At 43.0% G+C, this 20,953-nt stretch overlaps 1 protein-coding gene across 9 annotated transcripts in view; it reads right to left on the bottom strand.

The window, feature by feature from the left end:
- The window catches only part of LOC106601189 (Ral GTPase activating protein catalytic subunit alpha 1), a 74,826-nt gene that overhangs the window by 46,324 nt on the left and 7,549 nt on the right, over nt 1-20,953 (bottom strand). For 8 of the 9 annotated variants that reach the window (XM_014193201.3, XM_014193174.3, XM_014193218.3 and 5 more), the window contains exons 2-16: nt 13,136-13,246; nt 12,996-13,045; nt 11,665-11,722; nt 11,104-11,147; nt 10,693-10,870; nt 10,357-10,472; nt 6,291-6,429; nt 5,635-5,849; nt 4,991-5,248; nt 2,689-2,874; nt 2,384-2,455; nt 2,091-2,239; nt 1,652-1,775; nt 1,108-1,277; nt 871-938 (exon numbers count right to left, since the gene is read on the bottom strand). In XM_014193201.3, coding sequence (XP_014048676.2) covers nt 871-938; nt 1,108-1,277; nt 1,652-1,775; nt 2,091-2,239; nt 2,384-2,455; nt 2,689-2,874; nt 4,991-5,248; nt 5,635-5,849; nt 6,291-6,429; nt 10,357-10,472; nt 10,693-10,870; nt 11,104-11,147; nt 11,665-11,722; nt 12,996-13,045; nt 13,136-13,246 — 1,938 coding nt within the window. The remainder of the gene's footprint in view (nt 1-870; nt 939-1,107; nt 1,278-1,651; nt 1,776-2,090; nt 2,240-2,383; nt 2,456-2,688; nt 2,875-4,990; nt 5,249-5,634; nt 5,850-6,290; nt 6,430-10,356; nt 10,473-10,692; nt 10,871-11,103; nt 11,148-11,664; nt 11,723-12,995; nt 13,046-13,135; nt 13,247-20,953) is intronic. The other variant, XM_014193185.3, reaches the window with a different exon arrangement.

The raw sequence follows: 20,953 nt of genomic DNA, 5'->3' as shown, positions 1-20,953 counted from the left end.
TGTCCATTAGAGAGAGAGTAAAGCAGTGTGTCCATTAGAGAGAGAGTAAAGCAGTGTGTCCATTAGAGAGAGAGTAAAGCAGTGTGTCCATTAGAGAGAGAGTAAAGCAGTGTGTCCATTAGAGAGAGAGTAAAGCAGTGTGTCCATTAGAGAGAGAGTAAAGCAGTGTGTCCATTAGAGAGAGAGTAAAGCAGTGTGTCCATTAGAGAGAGAGTAAAGCAGTGTGTCCATTAGAGAGAGAGTAAAGCAGTGTGTCCATTAGAGAGAGTAAAGCAGTGTGTCCATTAGAGAGAGTAAAGCAGTGTGTCCATTAGAGAGAGTAAAGCAGTGTGTCCATTAGAGAGAGTAAAGCAGTGTGTCCATTAGAGAGAGTAAAGCAGTGTGTCCATTAGAGAGAGTAAAGCAGTGTGTCCATTAGAGAGAGTAAAGCAGTGTGTCCATTAGAGAGAGTAAAGCAGTGTGTCCATTAGAGAGAGTAAAGCAGTGTGTCCATTAGAGAGAGTAAAGCAGTGTGTCCATTAGAGAGAGAGTAAAGCAGTGTGTCCATTAGAGAGAGAGTAAAGCAGTGTGTCCATTAGAGAGAGTAAAGCAGTGTGTCCATTAGAGAGAGTAAAGCAGTGTGTCCATTAGAGAGAGAGTAAAGCAGTGTGTCCATTAGAGAGAGTAAAGCAGTGTGTCCATTAGAGAGAGTAAAGCAGTGTGTCCATTAGAGAGAGTAAAGCAGTGTGTCCATTAGAGAGAGAGTAAAGCAGTGTGTCCATTAGAGAGAGTAAAGCAGTGTGTCCATTAGAGAGAGTAAAGCAGTGTGTCCATTAGAGAGAGTAAAGCAGTGTGTCCATTAGAGAGAGTAAAGCAGTGTTAGAGTTGTACCTTTTCCTTTGTGTTTCTTCTGTTTCTGTTCGCTCAGCTTGTCCAGCGGCAGCTCGTTGAGGTCCAGACTGCAACATTTAAAAGGGACCAGCACTCACTTAGATTCGGTTACAATTTCAACCTCAACCAATTTCAACCTCAACCTCAACCTTATTTTCAACGTCTTAACAAAACCCTTCGGCTTTCGCCTTCCTCAGTGTGTGTGTGTGTGTTGAGCACGTTCTCTCCTGTTTTTACCTGTACAGGTTGCGGGCCAGAACCTTGGTGAGCGTCTCCATGGTGAGGGACCATTCTGTGACCAGCTCCTCCCAGCAGGTGAGCGAGGACAGCACGGCCAGCAGGTCATCCCACAGCTCCCTGGAGATGTACACGTTCAGGTTCCCCTTGATCCACGCCACTATCAGGGTCTACCAGAGGAAGAGGCAGAAAGACTAGCATGAAAAGTAGAAACATCCTTTACAAACTTCCCTTTGTTAGGTTTCATGCGGAAGAAGGTTGTGGAGGCAACATGGCTCTTTCTCAAAATGCTCTGCTCGATTCCTTGTGTCCTCTGTCATTTCCCAAATTATTTTCAAATTGTCAGTGGGAAGCAAGGGGAGGATTCAAGGAATCAAGAGAAGACCATTGAGAAAGCACCCTCATGTGGTTAGTCACAGTATGTGTCCCAAATGGTTCCGTCTTCCCAACATGGTGCACTAGTTTTGACATCAGCCCTATGGGCCCTGGTGAAAAGTAGTGCACTATGTAGGGAATAGGGTATCATTTAGGGCACGTAGTGTACCTGAAAGACTGCCCCGGCCAGTCTCCCTGAGAGGGTCATGTTCTTCTTGCCGTGGGGCATGATTGAGGGAGGTCTCTTCATCACACATTCGGTCACCCTCAGCAGGACCAGCAGGATCTGCTCCCTGCACAGACAGACAGTCAGATGCACAGACAAGCAGATGCACCACAAGTGAGAAGTGGTCACATAAGGATATGTTGCACAAAAAGAAGAAAGTCCCTACCTCTCCACCTTGGCCCTAACCCTTCTGTAGGTATAAGAAAAAACATTTAAGCTCCCCACTACACTGCTTATACCTATCCAGACCCTTCAGATCTGCAAACATTGAAGGGTTAGGGCTAATGGGAGTTGTGGGGAACAAATTGGGTCTGGCCGTAAATGTATGCTATGCTTCCTCATTAAAACCCATGGGCTGCTCAGAGTTAATGTTGTGCTATACCATGTCTTCTGGTCCATGGTTTCATGCATGACCAGGCTGCGGTATATGTTAAGGACTCTCTTGCACATGTCAACATGTTCCTCCAGCAGCATCTTCAGCTCGTTGGCTGGTTCCAGCAGAAACACATTGGCCGAGTTGGTGACAAACACCTGGGGTGGAAGAGAGGGGGAGATGACGGTGTTGAAGAAAGGCATGGAACTGGACACTATCGGATTGAAGCTAGTGATCGTTACATAATTACTTAATATGGTTGCCTATTCTGCAAAATGTGTGTGTTGGCCAATAGAACATACCTGTAGAGTGGGCTGAACACCTGCACGCACACTGTACTCCAGTAGCTCTTTCTCAGACACTTTATTCACCCTCTGAGAGGACACAGAAAGAAGTGCAAATGCACAACATATGTTAGACAGAGACCATGAAGACATGATGTAGCCTGTCTACTTTGTCTTAAGGGTAGTGTTCATTACCAAACGTAAGAAAACGGACTGAAACATGAGTGACTACCTGGACTCATTTTTGTCTTTAGTGTGTCCTAATGAATAGGTCCCTGGTGCATCCATCCTCACCCACCCATAGCCCTAGTTCCAGCCCTCACCTCCTCTTCCTTCTCTGGGCCCTGCTGGGGTACAGGCTCCAGGTTAACCTCTCCGGCGGTGGAAAAGATCCTCTCCTCCTCCGGCTCCCTCATAAACAAAGGCTTGTCCTCCTGGGCAAACCACTCCTGGTACACCCGCACCACCTTCCTCATGGCTGCAGCCTCACACATCGGCAACAGGAAGGCCTGAGGACAACAACAACGTCACTGTGCTGGATTCAAATGGAGCAGACTTGTTTATCCTAGTGGCTCTCTGTGGAGCATACAGACACACAACAACAGACTTTTACAGGGATATTTAGTGTACTAGTAGTACTAGTAGATGTAGGGTCGTTCCACGAAATGAGTCCCTTTTGGGTAGTGTAACTTGGTGAAAACTTTGATTTCACCTAATTTTAACATTGTCATGAACAGCACGTTCAACTTATTAAAAAAAACATGTTGTATTCCCATCTCAAGGAGGTTAAATAAATAAAAGAATATAGTAAGTGCCAAATAAAGTAACAGCGTTGGCGATTTCATCTTAAATCTGCCATAAATCCCCTTGTGACATGGAATGGAAGCTTGTGTGCAACAGGGAGGGGTAATTGAATGCAAGCTTCACAATATATATATATATATATATATATATATATATATATATATATATATATATATATTTTTTTTTTTACATTTCTAGCCTGTCTATGAGTAATAGAGTTGACATGTTATGCTCGACCCACTCAGTTTTCCACCACAAAACACCAGGAAAAAACAAAAAGAGTAGAACCAGCTCAACTGCTTTTACACTATGATTTGACTAATGTTCAATGTTTTTTTGAAAACATTATTTAAAAATACATTTAAAAAAGTTCAGTTCATGTGACCTTAAAATGAGGGACAGGTTTTTTTGACCACGTTTCCATCCTGTTTTTATGTGAATAAAGTCATACTGAAAAAAGAAACAAATCTGTGATGGAGACAGGAAGTTTCGGAACAATTGTATAAATGCTGACAGATAATTTGTTCGTTCGACATGGTGGTATCTTTTTGTATCAGTAAAATTATTAAGTGAGAAATGGCGGTGGAAACACCTTTATGCGCAAATATTTAGTCAACTTGGAGTCACGCGATATGGTGTGTGGTCCTCCCACTACGACTTGGGAAACCATGCAGTTTATTAGGCTACAGAAGAAATAATTTACGATGAACTTCACAGTGATCTTGATGCTCCTTTCCAAACAATATTGAGGGCCTGATTCTGGTGACATGTTTACTGCCGTTTGACAAATAAACCCCCATAATAATCTCATTATGGAGACAAGCCTACCTGCACAGCATTCTCGCACTGCATCTGCGAGCTGTTGGCACATACCAAGACCAAAGCAGGCACATTTGCTATATGCAGATTGACAAAGCTATTTTTATTTGGTAGATGAAAACTTAAGCAGAAAAGTACATTTTGTGTGCACTACGTAATCACGTACAGATTTTTTTATCTCCAACAAGTCAGTTTGGTGGAAACAAACCACTGGTGGGAAAATGCGCATATTTTCTTTATTCGGATTTTAGAATAGTCGAATGAAACCTAGCTAATGATCGTGAACATTAAGACATTTGGGGGTTAATTATCTTAAAACCTTTCTAGAAGTCACAGAAAGGGCACAGAGGTATAAGTCAAACTGCTGAATTTTGCCACTTTCGCAAGACTTCATTCATATAAAAAAAAAAATCGGAATTATTGAATTTTCCATGTGGTTCATATTAAAAAGGTAACTTCATTTAAAGCTGCAACATCTGTAACGTTTTGGGTGACACGACCATATTCACATAGAAATGTGAGTTATAGATCTGTTCGCATTGAAAGCAAGTCTAAGAAGCCGTAAATCTGTTCTGTGCACGCTATTTCTATGCTTCCCGTTCATTAATAATTTTTTTTGCGTCTTTTACTTTCAGTTTTGTACACCAGCTTCAAACAGCTGAAAATACAACATTTTTGGTTTTATATTTCACAGCGGTTTAGATGGTACAATGATTCTCTAGACTGTCACGTAATCTGAAATTAGGCGAACTATTACAATTTTAGCAACCAGGAAATGGTCGGAGCTATTTCGGCATAGTGCAGCTTTAATATAACAGGCTTTTACAATTCAATATTGCTGCACAATTTCTACTTAAAATATAACAAGGGACCAAAAGGGGATTTTGTGGAATGACCCAGTAGTAGTAGTAATAGAAATGTATTGATCCCAAGGGCTAAAATGTATTTATTACAAACAGCACCAGCCAAACACAATGTACTGTGTGAGTAAGTGTGCTGTACCTGTCGGAAAATCTCAGTGATGAAGTTGACATTGGTCCTGGACGAACAGAGGACTCTTCTCACAACCTCCATGTCAGTGAGGTGCTCCTCGTCCATACTACACAGGCTGGAGGAGCTGGGCTCCCTCTCTGTTAGGGTGGAGGTGTTGGAGTGGGACTGCTCCTGCTCACAACCCATCCCTCCATCCAGGCTGTCTGCCCTGGGGCCCAAGTCATCCCCCAGCCCATGTCCCCGCCCTGCCAGCCCAGCTGCTGCCCTCTGGGAGACAACCAGAGAAACACAATCATCAGTGACCACCGTTACAGCTTCGATAAGGCCTGGCAAATATATATGTAACACAATGCATGTGTTGGAGGTTCACTAGTATAACCCACAGACCGAGCAATATCACAACTCAAAAGCTGTCCCAGAGCCTGTGTTTAATGTGAAGATATAATTATGCTAACTCTTCATACCTCTTACCTTCCCTCAGGTGTGATGATGCCTGCATGACCTACATAGATGTTTTTTGGCGCACTCTCTCTACGATAACTAGACAGGGATGGAAAATATCGCATGGCACAAATTTCCATCCATGTACCTAGATATTATACGATGTGCTAACCCTGGCAAACTCTCCCCTCAGGTGTGTATATGGTGATTACCTGGATGTTCTTTGGCACACTCTCCCTCTCTCCGTCCACCCCAGGGATGTGTGTTCCAGTGTTGGAGCGTGGCTCCAGCCAGAAGGACACCAGCCAGCGGATGAAGATGACCCGCGCGTTGAGGAGGCTCTCCTTAGTACAGTACACTGCCTCGTTGGTCTCTGGGTCTTTCTTCACCACACTGTAGTAAGGCTTTGGTCTCATTGATGGAACCTCTGGGGGGGGCAGACAGAGAGGGTGAATAGAGAATAAGGATGTAACGCTAATCCCCTTTTCACACCATTGTGCTACCCGTACTGTGCTGGCTCTGATATTTTCTTTCCAGCATGGTTTAAGCATATGGTCATATCAAATTGTATTGGTTGCAAACACATATGTAACAGATGTTATTGCGGGTGTAGCGAAATGCTTGTGTTCCTAGCTCCAACGGTGCAGTCATATCTAACAATACACAACACAAAGCTAAAATGATAAGAATGAAGAAATATAGAAGTATTAGGACGAGCAATGTCGAAGAACGTATGTATAACACGGCTCAGTAGTGTCAAAAAGGGTATCAATGAACTTCTATGCACACTGCACCACTATAGTATAATGCAAAACTAAAAATCAGTTTCTGTTTGTTTATCTCATACTAATTCAGATGTTCTCCTCACCCAATATGGGATGGTACAAACTGGTCTCCTTGGAAAAGTTAGGGAATATGTGCGGCAGGTAATATTTCTTGAAGTTTCCAAACAGGAATGCGAAGCCCTTCTCGTGGTTGTCTTTGCACTTCCACTCCAGACTTTTGGCCTGCAGGGTGTAAGACAACAGGGTGATCCTCATGAAATGGCACGTGACAATTTTTTAAAATAAAATACAAATTTGAAAAACTTTCCCCACCATAATACCTCGTGGATCACGATCTGTATTTATCGATTTCATAACTATTGTAATGTTTACTGATCAGATATTATGCATTTTACAACAATTTCTACAACTACCGACGCCAAAATTATCTTTACCACAACAGTTTTTGAAGTCCAAAAAAGTTGTCCGAATCAATTTCTAATATTTTTAACATTGCTCACCTAATGAAAAGGTCTGAGTTAAACATAACACTGAAAACAAATATACTGAACAAAAATAAACAAAACATGTAAAGTGTTGGTCCATATTATAAAATATTATTTCTCTCAAATTTTGCGCACAAATTTGTTTTACATCCCTGTTAGTGAGTATTTCTCCTTTGCCAAGATAATCCATCCACCTGACATGTGTGGCATATCAATAAGCTGATAAAACAGCATGATCATCACACAGGTGCAGCTTGTGATGGGCACAATAAAAGGCCACTAAAATGTGCAGTTGTCACACAGTATACTGAGGATTATTTCTGTCTGTAATAAAGCCCTTTTGTGGGGAAAAACTTTATGATTGGCTGGGCCTGGCTCCCCAGCGGGTGGGCCTGGCTCCCCAGCGGGTGGGGTAATGTGAAATCCATCCAGTGCATTCGGAAAGTATTCTGACCCCTTGACTTTTTCCACATTTTGTTATGTTACAGTCTTATTCTAAAATGGATTAAAGACAAACATTTCCTCATCAATCTACACACAGTACCTCAAAATGACAAAGCGAAAAAAGGTTTTTAGACATTTTGGCAAATTATTTAAAAATAAGAAACAGAAATACCTTATTTACATAAGTATTCAGACCCTTTGCTAAGAGACTCGAAATTGAGCTCAGGTGCATCCTGTTTCCATTGATCATCCTTGAGATGTTTCTACAACTTGATTGCGGTCCACCTGTGGTAAATTCAATTGATTGGACATGATTTGGAAAGGCACACACCAATCAATAAGGTCCCACGGCTGATAGCACATGTCAGAGCAAAAACAAAGAGGTCAAAAGGAATTGTCCGTAGTGCTCCGAGACAGGATGGTGTAAAGGCACAGAACAGGGGAAGGGTACCAAAAAATGTCTGCAGCATTGAAGGTCCCCAAGAACACAGTGGCCTCCATCATTCTTAAATGGAAGTTTGGAACCACCAAGACTCTTCCTAGTGCCGGCCAACCAAACTGAGCAATCGGGGGAGAAGGGCCTTGGTCAGGGAGGTGACCAAGAACCCGATGGACACTGACAGAGCTCCAGAGTTCCTCTGTGGAGAAGGGAAAACCTTCCAGAAGGACAACCATCTTTGCAGCACTCCACCAATCAGGCCTTTATGGTAGAGTGGCCAGACGGGAAGCCACTCCTCAGTAAAAGGCATATGACAGCCTGCTTGGAGTTTGCTAAAAGGCATCTAAAAAAACTCAGACCATGAGAAACAACATTCTCTAGTCGGATGAAACCAAGACTGAACTCTTTGGCCTGAATGCCAAGTATGGAGAAAACCTGTCATGATCCCTACGGTGAAGCAAGGTGGTGGCAGCATCATGCTGTGTGGATGTTTTTCAAAGGCAGGGACTGGGTGACTAGTCAGGACCAAGGGAAAGATGAACGGAGAAAAGTACAGAGAGATCCTTGATGAAAATCTGCTCCAGAGCGCTCAGGACCTCAGACTGAGGAGAAGTGTCACCTTCCAACAGGACAACAACCCTAAGCACACAGTCAAGACAACGCAGGAGTGGCTTCGGGACAAGTTTCTGAATGTCCTTGAGTGGCTTAATCAGAGCCTGGACTTGAACCCAATCTAACATCTCTGGAGAGACCTGAAATTAGCTGTGTAGCAACGCTCCCCATCCAACCCGACAGAGCTTGAGAGGATCTGCAGAGAAGAATGGGAGAAACTCCCCAAATACAGGTGTGCCAAGTTTGTGGCATCATACCCAAGAAGACTCAAGGCTGTAATCACTGCCAAAGGTGCTTCAACAAAGTACTGAGTAAAGGGCTTGAATACTTATATAAATGTGATATTGTGTGTAGATTGATTAGGGGAAAAAAATATTTAATCCATTTTAGAATAAGGCTGTAACATAAAATGTGGAAAAAGTTAAGGGGTCTGAACACATTCATTAGGGCCTACTGAATATATTTATATTGACTGATTTCCTTATATGAACTGTAACTCAGTAAAATCTTTGAAATTGTTGCATGTTGTGTTTAGATTTTTGTTCAGTATATATTTAAAATGTGTTTTGCCATTTCTCCTATTACCACAACACAACCTTTTCTGAATCTTGTTTGTTATAATAACTTCTGTACAGATGTTATTTTTAATGGTTGGGTTGCTCTTTGCTGAAAACACAAACTCTAGATTGTGGCTTTAAGTCAATTAAATGGGGTTTATATACCCATATTTATTGACAACCCATACTTAATCAAATAATGATTTTTTTTACAGAAATAAATAAATAAATAAATAAAAAAAAAAAAAATCGATACAATAGGTGTAAGCAGTGGTCCTAGTAAATAATTGAAGTTACCAGCACAGCACACCCACTGATTATACCTTATTAGAATTAGCTTATTATCATGACCGAAATTAAGGTTCTTATTGCCGAAATGGACCTAAAAATTATGCAGTAATGAGAAAGTTGTGTTTCGGTAATGAGAGACCCGTAGCTCAATCTGAAAGTAATAGGAGACAGCCATTATCAGTCAGCAAACAGTTGACCCCATTACTAAAGCAGATTCATGCCTCCATGTTGGTAAGGTAATGGCTCTCTAAGTTTTTCCCAAGGGGGTGTTTGAGAATAAGATCCTCATTCTGGAGGCATATAAGTGAAGAAATTACATTAACATGTGCTCATCTAAGGACTACTTCTCTAGAAGATGAATCATGGATAAAACTTTATTTAAAAAAATAAAGCAACTTGAAAAAAAGTGTTACGGTATTGAGAAACATGACCACAAACTTTTTTTAACTTAAATATTATAGTTTAATAAAAACATCAACTAGCATATAATTTGTATGATTTATGGACAAACTACAGCAACATTGTGTTTTTCTAAAGTAAAATTGTATAAAATAACTGAAGAATTTAATCCGGACGCATTTCGGTAATGACAATTCGGGGTGGAAATGTACAAAATTGAAGTGTATTTAAAATAAGGCACTGTGCCATAAACTAGGCATATTAGTCTTCAGAATGATAGTTGATTGTTGCAGATGCATCATGGTTTTCTAACTAAATTTGCTACTGCCATGGTTGCAACTGGTTTCATGAGAACACCCTCAACACAACAAGAGACTACTGTTAACAAAGAATAACAGACAGGACAAGAGACAGGCAGGGAGAGGAGGGTTTATCTGGGAAAGCCACGGAGAGAGAAAGCAGCACAGCCGTTAGCTCAGTGAGTGTGTGTCAGCATACAGTACACTGCAGCAAAAGCATGCAGATGCAAAATGTAATGGGGGTCAATGTGTTGCTAACAGCTTAGCTTATTCCACTGTCCAACCTCCCCAAACTGAGCTTGAACCAGTGATCCTCTGCTTCGCAACACACGTGACCGTGCTCCTTGACAACGTTGTAATGGGTTGAGCCACCCAAAACGGTACTGATTGGATGGCTCCATCCGCAACATTTCAAGCTAGCTGTGAAGTGGGCCTTTACGGCACTTTCTTAACTCCGCTACACAAGCTTATTTAAAATGATGTAAGCCACTTTTCAGGGGGTTACCGTCGTTTGCACTTGCAAACAGACAGAAGGCCATGACAAAAGGCTTGCCGGTAGGTAGTAGGTAACGCTGCATCCACGCCAAGCATGTTAGCAGTGTTAGTAATAAAGGGAAGAGTACCTGGTTTACCATGTATTTCAGAAGAGCCTCTAGAAAGTATCCTGTGAGGTCTTCCTGGCCCTTATCCCCTGACTGTGGAGGAACCAGGGGACTGATCTCTTCTGGAGTCACTTGAGCTGAAGGAATGGAAGAAGGGAAGAAACAAAAGCAGCAGAATCAGCACCTTGAGATGTACACCCACAGTTATGTGTTCAATAATTGGGTGCCTGTACGACCATTACGTTTGAAATTGGCCATACCAGTTAGAATATGAAATATCTGTTGCCCTCAAGCTTCTTCCAAATAACATGTCACAAACAAGGTAACAGGTTTAGAGACAAAAGCATTAATACTGACTCTCCTGAAGGCTGAGAGGGGGGTTCACCAGGTTGTCCAGGGTACGGGGTCCCAGCTCTGACTGAGGGGATGGGAAGCCAGGGATCAGACAGGCAAATATCCATAGCTGCTCTCTCAGCGCGTTACCCTGCAGGGCCTGCATCCATAGCAGGAACAGACGCACACCCTCCCTTCGGATCTACAGGGGAGAAAAAGAGAGACAGTCAGGGACATACTCATAGAAATCGACTCTAGTCAGTCTATTTCTATGAGCATACCATTACCAAATGCCCACAGCAGTCAACACCATTGCAAAATAGGAAGAGAACAGAAAAACAGGAAGACTATTACAAAAACAACAGTTGTACATCAAGCAGAGGCAAGTTGGCTACTGGCGATGCTACTGACGAGTGAACGACCAATCTGATATACCTTTAAAGAGTTCCCAGTGTGCAACAGCTTCTTCAGGATGAGGCCTGTGAGGGGAAAACAATTCACATCAACCAGAATAGCAATAACCAGCAAGCCCCCCGCCCCCAGTACATGTCAGAGTACTCGGTCAGACCTGGGAGACCCTCATCCCCAGGTCCATGGCATTCTCTGTCTTTCTCTGGGTGGCCTTTGTATCCAACTGCACAGTGGTCTCAGTGCAGTGGAAAAGGAGAGACCACCTAGTGGAGGGGTGAGGAGAGGGCAGCACTGCGCTCCTTCCGTTCTCACTCCAAACGCATGTTACAAATCATGTAGGAACTCAATTAGCTACAGCCAGAACTAAGAGACATTGGCAAGGGAGGAGTGTGTGGGCCCGATACCCATGTAACTGGCTTAACCTGATTTCAAACACATGATGGGACCAAATGTCTGATCATGAGGTAAAATCTAGAGAAAAAAAACCAAAAAAAAGACTCGCACTCCCACACACTTACCGGTAGCTGATAAAGACGTCCACACTCACAATGGCACAACATGTACAAGGGCCTAGTATAAATGTACCTATGCTGTGGAACTGCCATCGTCCGTGTATTCGCTCTGGTAGGAGCTGCAGAATCTTCTGTAAACAGAACATAAATTACAACAGTCAGAAACGGTATTTAGGCCAGTGTCGGTATTACAACCATTTTGAAACAAAATAATCTATCTTCGTTGTGGAATATATGGGCAATTATCCAAGTAGTCTGTCAGACGCCTCGCCTCTCCGTTATGGATGAAGTAACCAGCTAAGCGGTAGATATCGCAATAAGAAGACCATGAGGCAACCTGGGAGAGGTGAGTTGACGACACACCTTCCCATGGACATCTTTGAAACAAAGACGAGGGAGGGGTGAACATAAACCTACATTACAATAGTTTGTCTAATCCCACACATTTCAACACCCGAAAGAGGTAGCCTAATGGTTAAGAGGCCAGGACAGTAACTGAAAGGTCGCTGGTTTGAATCCCTGAGCCAACTAGGGGAAAAATCTGATGATGTTCCCTTGAGCAAGGCACTTAACGCTAATTGCTCCTGTAAGTCGCTCTGGATAAGAGCGTCTGCTAAAATACTACAATGTAAATGTACTTAAGCCCTGTCACTCTGACACTCAATTCTCTCAGGGAATTGGCAGTGATTTTAGTTGTGAGGTTTCAAAGTTTATTTGTCACGCGCACATGATACAGCAGGTGTAAAACAGCACAGTGAAATGCTTACTTGCAAGCTCAACTGCAGCATGTGGACTTGGCCCTCCCTGTAAGGAGACTATGAAGATGTAATGCCACATGACTCATTCACACCCCATGTCAACTGATAAAAGGCCACTAGTGTGCCAAACACGAAACAGACCCATTTTGTTTGGACCAAAAACCAGCCTCTCAGCTCACCGCCTGTGTCTATAAATATCACACACGTGCCTTAAACAACTAAGTCATCTTAAATACTTATTGTCAAAGTAAGTGAGAGAGATGTGGGATCATGTAGATCCTTGAAATCTAAACAGAACATCTTGCTACAAGCCTTGAGGCCTCAGTGAATGTAGCCTCCAGTCTAATAACATCACGTGGCAATGTATGTGTGTTTCAATGGCTCCACATTCACGGTCTGGGGGATATTTCACACATGGGGATTGAGGAGTTAACGAACCAACTTTAGAGAACATTCAGAAGCACCCTAATCTCTGATTTACAGTAGCCTACACACTAACCTGCTTAGGCTAACCCTCCGTTATACCTCCTCCATTCTACTTTCTAGGAATTCTGTGTATTATCGACCAATTAAGTCAGATGCCATCACTCTCAAGAACTGTGACATTTAAAACATCCCCTCAATATTTCAGAAGTAACAGTCTTACCTCAAATATGAATAGAATGGAGTCAAGTTCTTCCCTTTGCGATTTGTGACCTACAAAAGAGAAGTGAATGTGAGGAAGTGGCTCAAACAATACCCGTGTCAGGCCAACCAACCAGAGTATTCTTGACCTTGTATTCTCACCTTTTTGTTTGAGACTGACTTCAATGGCGACAAAGTTCTCAAAGAACACATAGTAGATGTGAGAGTAGTACTGGTCAAAGAAGTGCTTCAGATCCCCCGACTCAGCATTTTCTGCAGAGAGAGAGAGAGAGAGAGAGTGAGAGAAAGAGTGAGAGAAAGAGTGAGAGGGGTCAGGTCACATGGTCAGAACAAGCTTGTGGCCCTACTATAGCTGTAACTGTACTTCAAAGTGGAGTCAGTCAGTCACTGCTTATTCTCAGTCATTTTCCCGCCCATTATCAATTACTTCAGAGCTAGCCGCCTCGAGGGGCTATTAACCCAAATAAAGAACACAACACTTCTACAACAACGGTAGTGGTGGACAAACACTTAGCAATGTGACCTTGACATCTTAAGCCAAGGCTCGGAGAATACCGACTGACAGACGAGTGTTTACGGTCTCATGTGACATGGTCTCAGGTGAACGCTTAGAGGCACCGGACCCCTGGCACTGTCCTGGCTGAGTGGACACACACACACACACACACACACACACACACACACACATCAGGGTTTCCGTTAGCTGGTAATAGCTGGCCTTTGGACAATATCTTTTTATAGAAAAGATGATAAATAAAATTGCCGCCAGAGAAGAAGAAAAACATTAAATTGCAAAATAATATTTTTTGGGCCTATTAATTAATGGAAATACATTTGACTGGTCATGCTTATCAGTCTATAGGTTCATTTGCATAATTTGGGGGAATTAAATTGGCGTGTCTGTAGACTACATATTCGTTATGTAGGCTATTTATCACATTTGTACGGCATACAGATAGTCTGACAGCGTGAGAGCTGCTGCTACAGCATTTTAAACAGCAAATGCACAGGGAACGGAAGGCAGGCATCGTTAGTGCATCACACACCACTTTGCAATGAGCTGGAGGCAGTATGCATTTTGAAAACATGTATTTAATTGTTTGAAACCTGAACGTTTTACTACATATTATTAGGCATTTCTTACCTTGCTTCAAAGTAGCCTAGCCAAAATCAGACCATTTCCATGGAGGCAATTATTTTACCATCCAGTAGCCAAATGCACAATCCTAGTCATATTAGCAACCCATGCTAGTTGTTGCATAATGGATCTCACTTCTTTCTAAATTACTATCGGATGTTTTCATCTCTGTCACAGGAAACCGCTGGCATGTGCCGTGCGCTTTGACAACTGTGTTTTCCCATTAATTGCATTATGGAACGAACATTCATGCAAAGCCTACTGCCATGTGCGCATTGCTGCACTTATGTGAAGAAATAAAAGTTGATCAACATTTTAAGCTAAATTTTCCAGTCTTTTGCATCCGACTCCTTGCTTTTTAACTTTTCTTTATGTAGCCTAGGCCTACTGGTAGTATGCATTTGGGATCTAGGCTATCGCCCCACAACTGTCCCAGAGTCTGTATGGAATATCTTTTTCGACAAGCTGACCAATAGAATAGGTACACTTTTCTACTATGGGGGATAGTACATTGACAGAGGCTACTTATTTTTCTGTTTGTTACTCATCTTGTTGGCGTAGAAAAAGTTAAATGTGGACAGTTATTCTATTACCTTCAAAATGCGCATCCGAATTCGGTAAGACGGACCGCACATTGTTGCATCCTGGACTTGCATGTTCTGTTAATATGAATTACCATAATCTAAATGTGATTTCTGCCATTCTGAGTACAGTTGGTGGATGCCGTAATCTGGTTACGCACCCAATGCATATGGGGTCAGGTACATTTCTCAAAATGTCCAGTAAATTAATATGCTGTCGTCAAATGTCCGGTGCCACATGTTGCTAACGGAAACCCTGACACACACATACACACAAATCATAGGGAGAGAAGCTCAGAGGCTTCTGACCCCTGGCTGAGTGTCAGATGGTCAGTATAACAACAAATTAGCCTTGAGGACCTGCCTGCCCAAAATTAATTTACACACTAATCAGCTAGGTAGGGTCTTGTGGAGGACGTTGCCAGGACAGTGTTGAGAAGCTTGCCAGTGGGAAAACACTACAGGAATAGGGAGACACATGGAAGCATCTGTCCTCCCTTTCTTTCCAGTCTTACTGAACACTGGAGAATCTCAACGGAGGCTTTTAAATCCCCCGTGACATGATTTACCCCTGTAATCCTGAACAGACCCAGAGAGGAGAGGATGGACGAATCATGCAGAGAGGATGTGTGACTTAGTGAACCTTTTGTAAAATACTTCCAACAGTTATTTTTTGCCTCTTGTCTGAATGATTAGAAAAAATACTAGGCCTACAGCAGTGACTCAGGAGTTGAGAACCAATTTTTCTTGAGGACTAATTTTGGAAATGCTCTCACTGGTGCCACACGCACAGACACATCAACAGGCTCCAAGAGCTCTTCTCTGACCTCTAAGGGATATGGTGCATATCTCACATAACTGATTTGACAGACTCTGAACAAGCTAATATGTGTAGGCTACCATTCCAGTAACATTACACAAAGCTCAGACACCTCTCCTAAACAACCTAACCCCAACGCCACTCTCTATGACAGTCCATCTCCATCCTTGCAACACCTCTCCGCGCATCCCATGACCAGCCTGCTGTCGCTTCCTCTGGGCCATAAGCCTTCCGTTCCTTCAGAGAAAAGCCAGGAGAGACGGAGGTCCAGCTTGAGACGGGTGCAGGACAAAGAACGGCTGAGACATATCCAACATGAAGAAAAAAACATCTTGGCCCAAAGGTGACACTGGTAACTAATTTTGACATGACATGGCTGAAGAGCTACACTTGTCAGAAAGTATTCTTGTAAATATTACCCATCTACCAAATTGAAGTTCACTCACTCACACACACACACACACCCTAAAACGGAACCCCACTCTCAAAATCCAGCTTCCTCAGCTGGCCCAGTTGTGTGCCAGAAATGTTCCGTCCTGAACAATAGCCTAGCTTGGGGAAGGGAAGGGGACATGTTCTTGTTGACTTTCTCTGCTGATATAGCAACAGGCAGAACCACTATTCCACCTCCAAAATAGAACACATGGAAGAGAAAAGTGTCCTTATCAGATAGGCTAGTGGCTGCGTCTAAAATGGCACCCTATTCATAACTTTTGACCTAGAACTATGGTCAAAAGCAGTGCACAACAGGGAATAGTGTGCCATTTGGGAAGCACACCGTTTGTGGAAGAGAGCAGCGTCAGGCGGGTAAGAACACTTAGGAGAGACGAATGGCCCTCTCTCTCCCCGGTCATGTTTACATGAAGAATGTAGTCAGCAGCACTAATCTATGCCACCCCTCTGTCTATAACACACAATCATACTACTGCGATTAGGAACATTGACTAGGTCCAACCATACACATTGTCTGTCTGGATTTGTTCTTTTGACATGGTGGTAGTACTAGTACCATGGGCTATTCAAACCTACATGATGCATTCAGACCAGTGCCTGGCTCCGACAACACTATGGCTGCACCCAAATGCCCCCCTATTGCCTATACAGTGCACTACTTTTGACCAGAGCCCATATGGTTCTGCACTGTATAGGGAATAGGGTGCCATTTGGGATACAGAATATGGTAGTTACATATACAACAGAAGAGGGCCCCATTCATTTTATGAAATAGCTAACTTCAAGATATGCTAATAATAATCATCTTGAGCTCATTGGATTGTTATAGCCTCATTTTGGTAGCGTGATGTCCACTGTTGTCTCGTGCTGCTCTCTGATAGGCTAATAGAATTAAGCAGCATCTGACTGTAAATAAAAGGCAATAAAGGACAGGGCGTTGACGTTACCAACTCCTCATTCCCAAAGACACAGACAGGCAGATGTTGTTCTGAGTTAGGCTACCACTTGCCAGTTGCCATAATGTTTAGCCTACTGCTGCTTGAAATGATCAACATTTCATAACTAGACCCCCCCCACCCCTCTATTGGTTTCTTTCAATTGAAGATTTTGGTTAAAGAAACTGTCCAGTGAAAATACCACTTTTAAAAAGTTTATATTCTGTTAACGCATACCCGAATGTTGTTAACTCATCCCATACGCATGTGGCCAAAGCATACATTTGAGAAGAAAGAAAAAAAACATTTCAAGTTCCCCACCTCTCTCAAAAAGAGAGATTCTAAAAAAAACGTGCTATTTCCTAAAAGGATGATGTCATCCTCCTGAGGAGGATGCTGTCTGATGAGCAGTCCACTCGCACAAATATTTTCAATGACCGATATACGCCCACACCATTCTATTGTTGGGGTACACCCACACCATTCCAACACAGAAAAGTTACTTTTTAAACATAGTTAATTGCAATATATTGGAAGGAAAACTATTTCACTGACATTGTATGTTCATATTTCATAGAAATCAGGAAACACTGGACAGTTACTTTAAAGAAGCCCTGGATGTGGATTAAGCTACGGGAAACACTGACATAGGTTACACATCATGTGTGGCGTCATGCCTGAAGCTTGTCCTCTGTTGCGTAGCTGCCATTATGGTCAGGTAGCCACACTTCTCTCTATTAGGCCGAGCCTATATCTTCAACATGATTGCGTGATTCTTATCTGGGCCTGAAATTCCCCATGGATAGTGTGCGTGTCAGGGCACACCCATCCCACTTTGCACAGAGTGCAGTTCCTAGCCTACTCCCTCCTCCTTGGCAAACTGAAGCCACTGTAGGTGTACACTGTGTGCAGCACTAAAAACCAGGGAACAATACCTCTACTTTTGAAATAAAATTTGCATTTACAGTTACCTAGCTAAAGCACAGCACTCAAGTCATGTCTTTAGACTGTCACAATTAACGTATTTTTGCTAGATACTACAGTTGTGATATTAGCCTATAGTTTTACATGAATTAACCTACACAATGTTTTCTTAATTCATCAACAACCAATAAAATGAAACGCTAGGCCTAACATTAATTTAAAACATGACATTATTACACAGCATGTGGCTGTTGTTTCTCAGCAGCACACACACGCCTCTCCAACCTCTGCTATTGGCACAGCAGCACAGTGACACGATGACAGTCTGTGCTCCCACAGTAGTTGCTGTACTGGGGGACAATGGAAACAGGAAACCTGGTAACTGCACTGAACACAATAGAGGAAATGGGTTCATGAGATGGAACTGCAATGTTTCACTCACAAGTCACAATGGCATGAAGCATTGATCTTTTTCAGAGGTACTGCAAAACCAACATTCAACCATCTATTCCATTTCCACTCAAGAGCATATCAAAAAAGCCTTGGAACAGGCCATGCAACAAGGGGGCTTGTGGCTTTAAACTCAGGACCCTTTGGGAATATAGTATTGCAATTCCATGATAAGAGTGATTCTGGGACTTGAGCTGTGTTCGAATACTCATACTAACCGCACTAACTGTACTATTTGTGACGGGAATTGAGTACATAGTATGCTTATTGATCATAGTATGTCAAAAGTTCCCAGATGTCATACTAAATTCGTCAAAATATGAGGTATACACGCAGGCTTCACATTGTTTTTAGATTTGAAGAAATTGGCGGAAAATATCCAGCCGAAGTACATTGAGTGGATACAAATTCATTGCTTTAAATAATTATGAAAAATGTTAAGAAAATATTGAGTAATGTAATGACTTCTAAAATAAAGTTACATTACACGTTATGTTGGCTGACAATTTGTTAGCTACGCTGTCTTTACGAACCACATAGCATATCATTAGAGCAGTATCTATGGTATGTTAGCTAGCGACCTAATGGTAACGTTAGTTGGCTACTTATACATCAAACTTGCCAGTATATTAACTATAGGCTAACTAACTACTTAATGTTTATTGACTTGATTATTCCCATCATTCTTAGCTTAGCTAAATAGTATAGTCGTTGTGCGTTCTCAATGGACATTCGGGTGCTTTCGTAAATTCACTCTGGCTATCTACTCAGATTTCAGAGCACTCGTCTGCGAGTAACAGAGCGGAACAATGAAGAATAATGACTTTACGAGCGCTAAACACCCGTTGAATATGGCTGGTGTCAGTAAACATCGGCAAAAAAGCGTAATTAAATTGTTGCCAGCTGCACAGTTAGTCATCAACGCTCTGGATAACATGAAAACTGCTTAACCAGCTCTGCTAGGGCGAGTAACATGATCAGAGTGTTCTCATTGTGTCCCTCCTGATTCCTGCTTACAAGCAAAAATTAAAGTAGGAAGCACCAGTGACTCGGTATATAAAAACAGTGGTCAGATGAAACAGATGCTAAACCACAGGACTGTTTTGCTAGCACAGACTGGAATATGTTTCGGGATTCTTCTGATGGCATTAAGGAGTACACCACATCAGTCATAGTCTTCAACAATAAATGCATCGATGATGTCGTCCCCATAGTGACTGTACGTACATACCCAAACCAGAAGCCATGGATTACAGGTAACATTCGCACTGAGCTAAAGGGAAGAGCTGCCGACGAACCATCAACCAGGCAAAGTGTCAATACAGGAATAAGATCGAATTGTACTACACCGGGTCAGACGCTCGTCGGATGTGGCAGGGCTTGAAAACTATTACAGACTACAAAGGGAAGCACAGCCAAGAGCTGCCCAGTGACGCGAGCCTACCAGACAAGCTAAATAACTTATATGCTCGCTTTGAGGCAAGTAACACTGAAATGTGCATGAGAGCATCAGCTGTTCTGGACAACTGTGTGATCACGCTCTCTGTCGTCGATGTGAGTAAGACCTTTAAACAGGTCAACATTCACAAGGCCGCAGGGCGACGGATTACCAGGACGTGTACTCCGAGCATGCGCTGACCAACTGGCAAGTGTCTTCACTGACATTTTCAACCTCTCCCTGTCTGAGTCTGTAATACCAACATGTTTTAAGCAGACCACCATAGTGCCTGTGCCCAAGAACACTAAGGTAACCTGCCTAAATGACTACCGACCCATAGCACTCACGTCTGTGACCATGAAGTGCTTTGAAAGGCTGGTCATGGCTCACAACACCATTATCCCAGAAACCTTAGTTCCACTCCAATTTGCATACCGCCCCAACAGATCCACAGATGATGCAATCTCTATTGCACTCCACACTGCCCTTTCCCACCTGGACAAAAGGAACACTTACGTGAGAATGCTATTCACTGACTACAGCTCAGCGTTCAACACCATAGTGCCCTTAAAGCTCATCACTAAGCTAAGGACCATGGGACTAAACACCTCCCTCTGCAACTGGATCCTGGACTTCCTGAAGGGCTGCCCCCAGGTGGTAAGGGTAGGTAACAACACATCCACTACGCTGATCCTTAACACGGGGGCCCCCCTCAGGGGTGCATGCTCAGTCCCTTCCTGTACTCCCTGTTCACTCTGCACGGCCAGGCACGACTCCAACACCATCATTAAGTTTGCTGATGACAACAGTGGTAGTAGGCCTGATCACCGACAATGATGAGATCGCCTATAGGGAGGTCAGAGACCTGACCGTGTGGTGCAAGGACAACAACCTCTCCCTCAACATGACCAAGACAAAGGAGATGACTGGACTACAGGAAAAGGAGAACCGAGCACACCCCCCATTCCCACCAATGGGGCTGCAGTGGGGCAGGTTGAGAGCTTCAAGTTCCTTGGTTTCCACATCACAAACAAACTAACATGGTCTAAGCACACCAAGACAGTCGTGAAGAGGGCACGACAAAACGTATTCCCCCTCAGGAGACTGAGAAGACATGGTATGGGTTCTCAGATCCTCAAAAAGGTTTTACAGCTGCACCATCGAGAGCATCCTGACGGGTTGCATCACTGCCTGGTATGGCAACTGCTCAGCTTCCGACC

Source organism: Salmo salar, chromosome 01 (genome assembly GCF_965601325.2).
Source record: "Salmo salar chromosome 01, fSalSal1, whole genome shotgun sequence".
Classification (NCBI taxonomy): domain Eukaryota; kingdom Metazoa; phylum Chordata; class Actinopteri; order Salmoniformes; family Salmonidae; genus Salmo; species Salmo salar.
The sequence above is the reverse complement of the archived record's forward strand: the minus strand, read 5'-3'. Positions and strand labels throughout refer to the sequence as shown.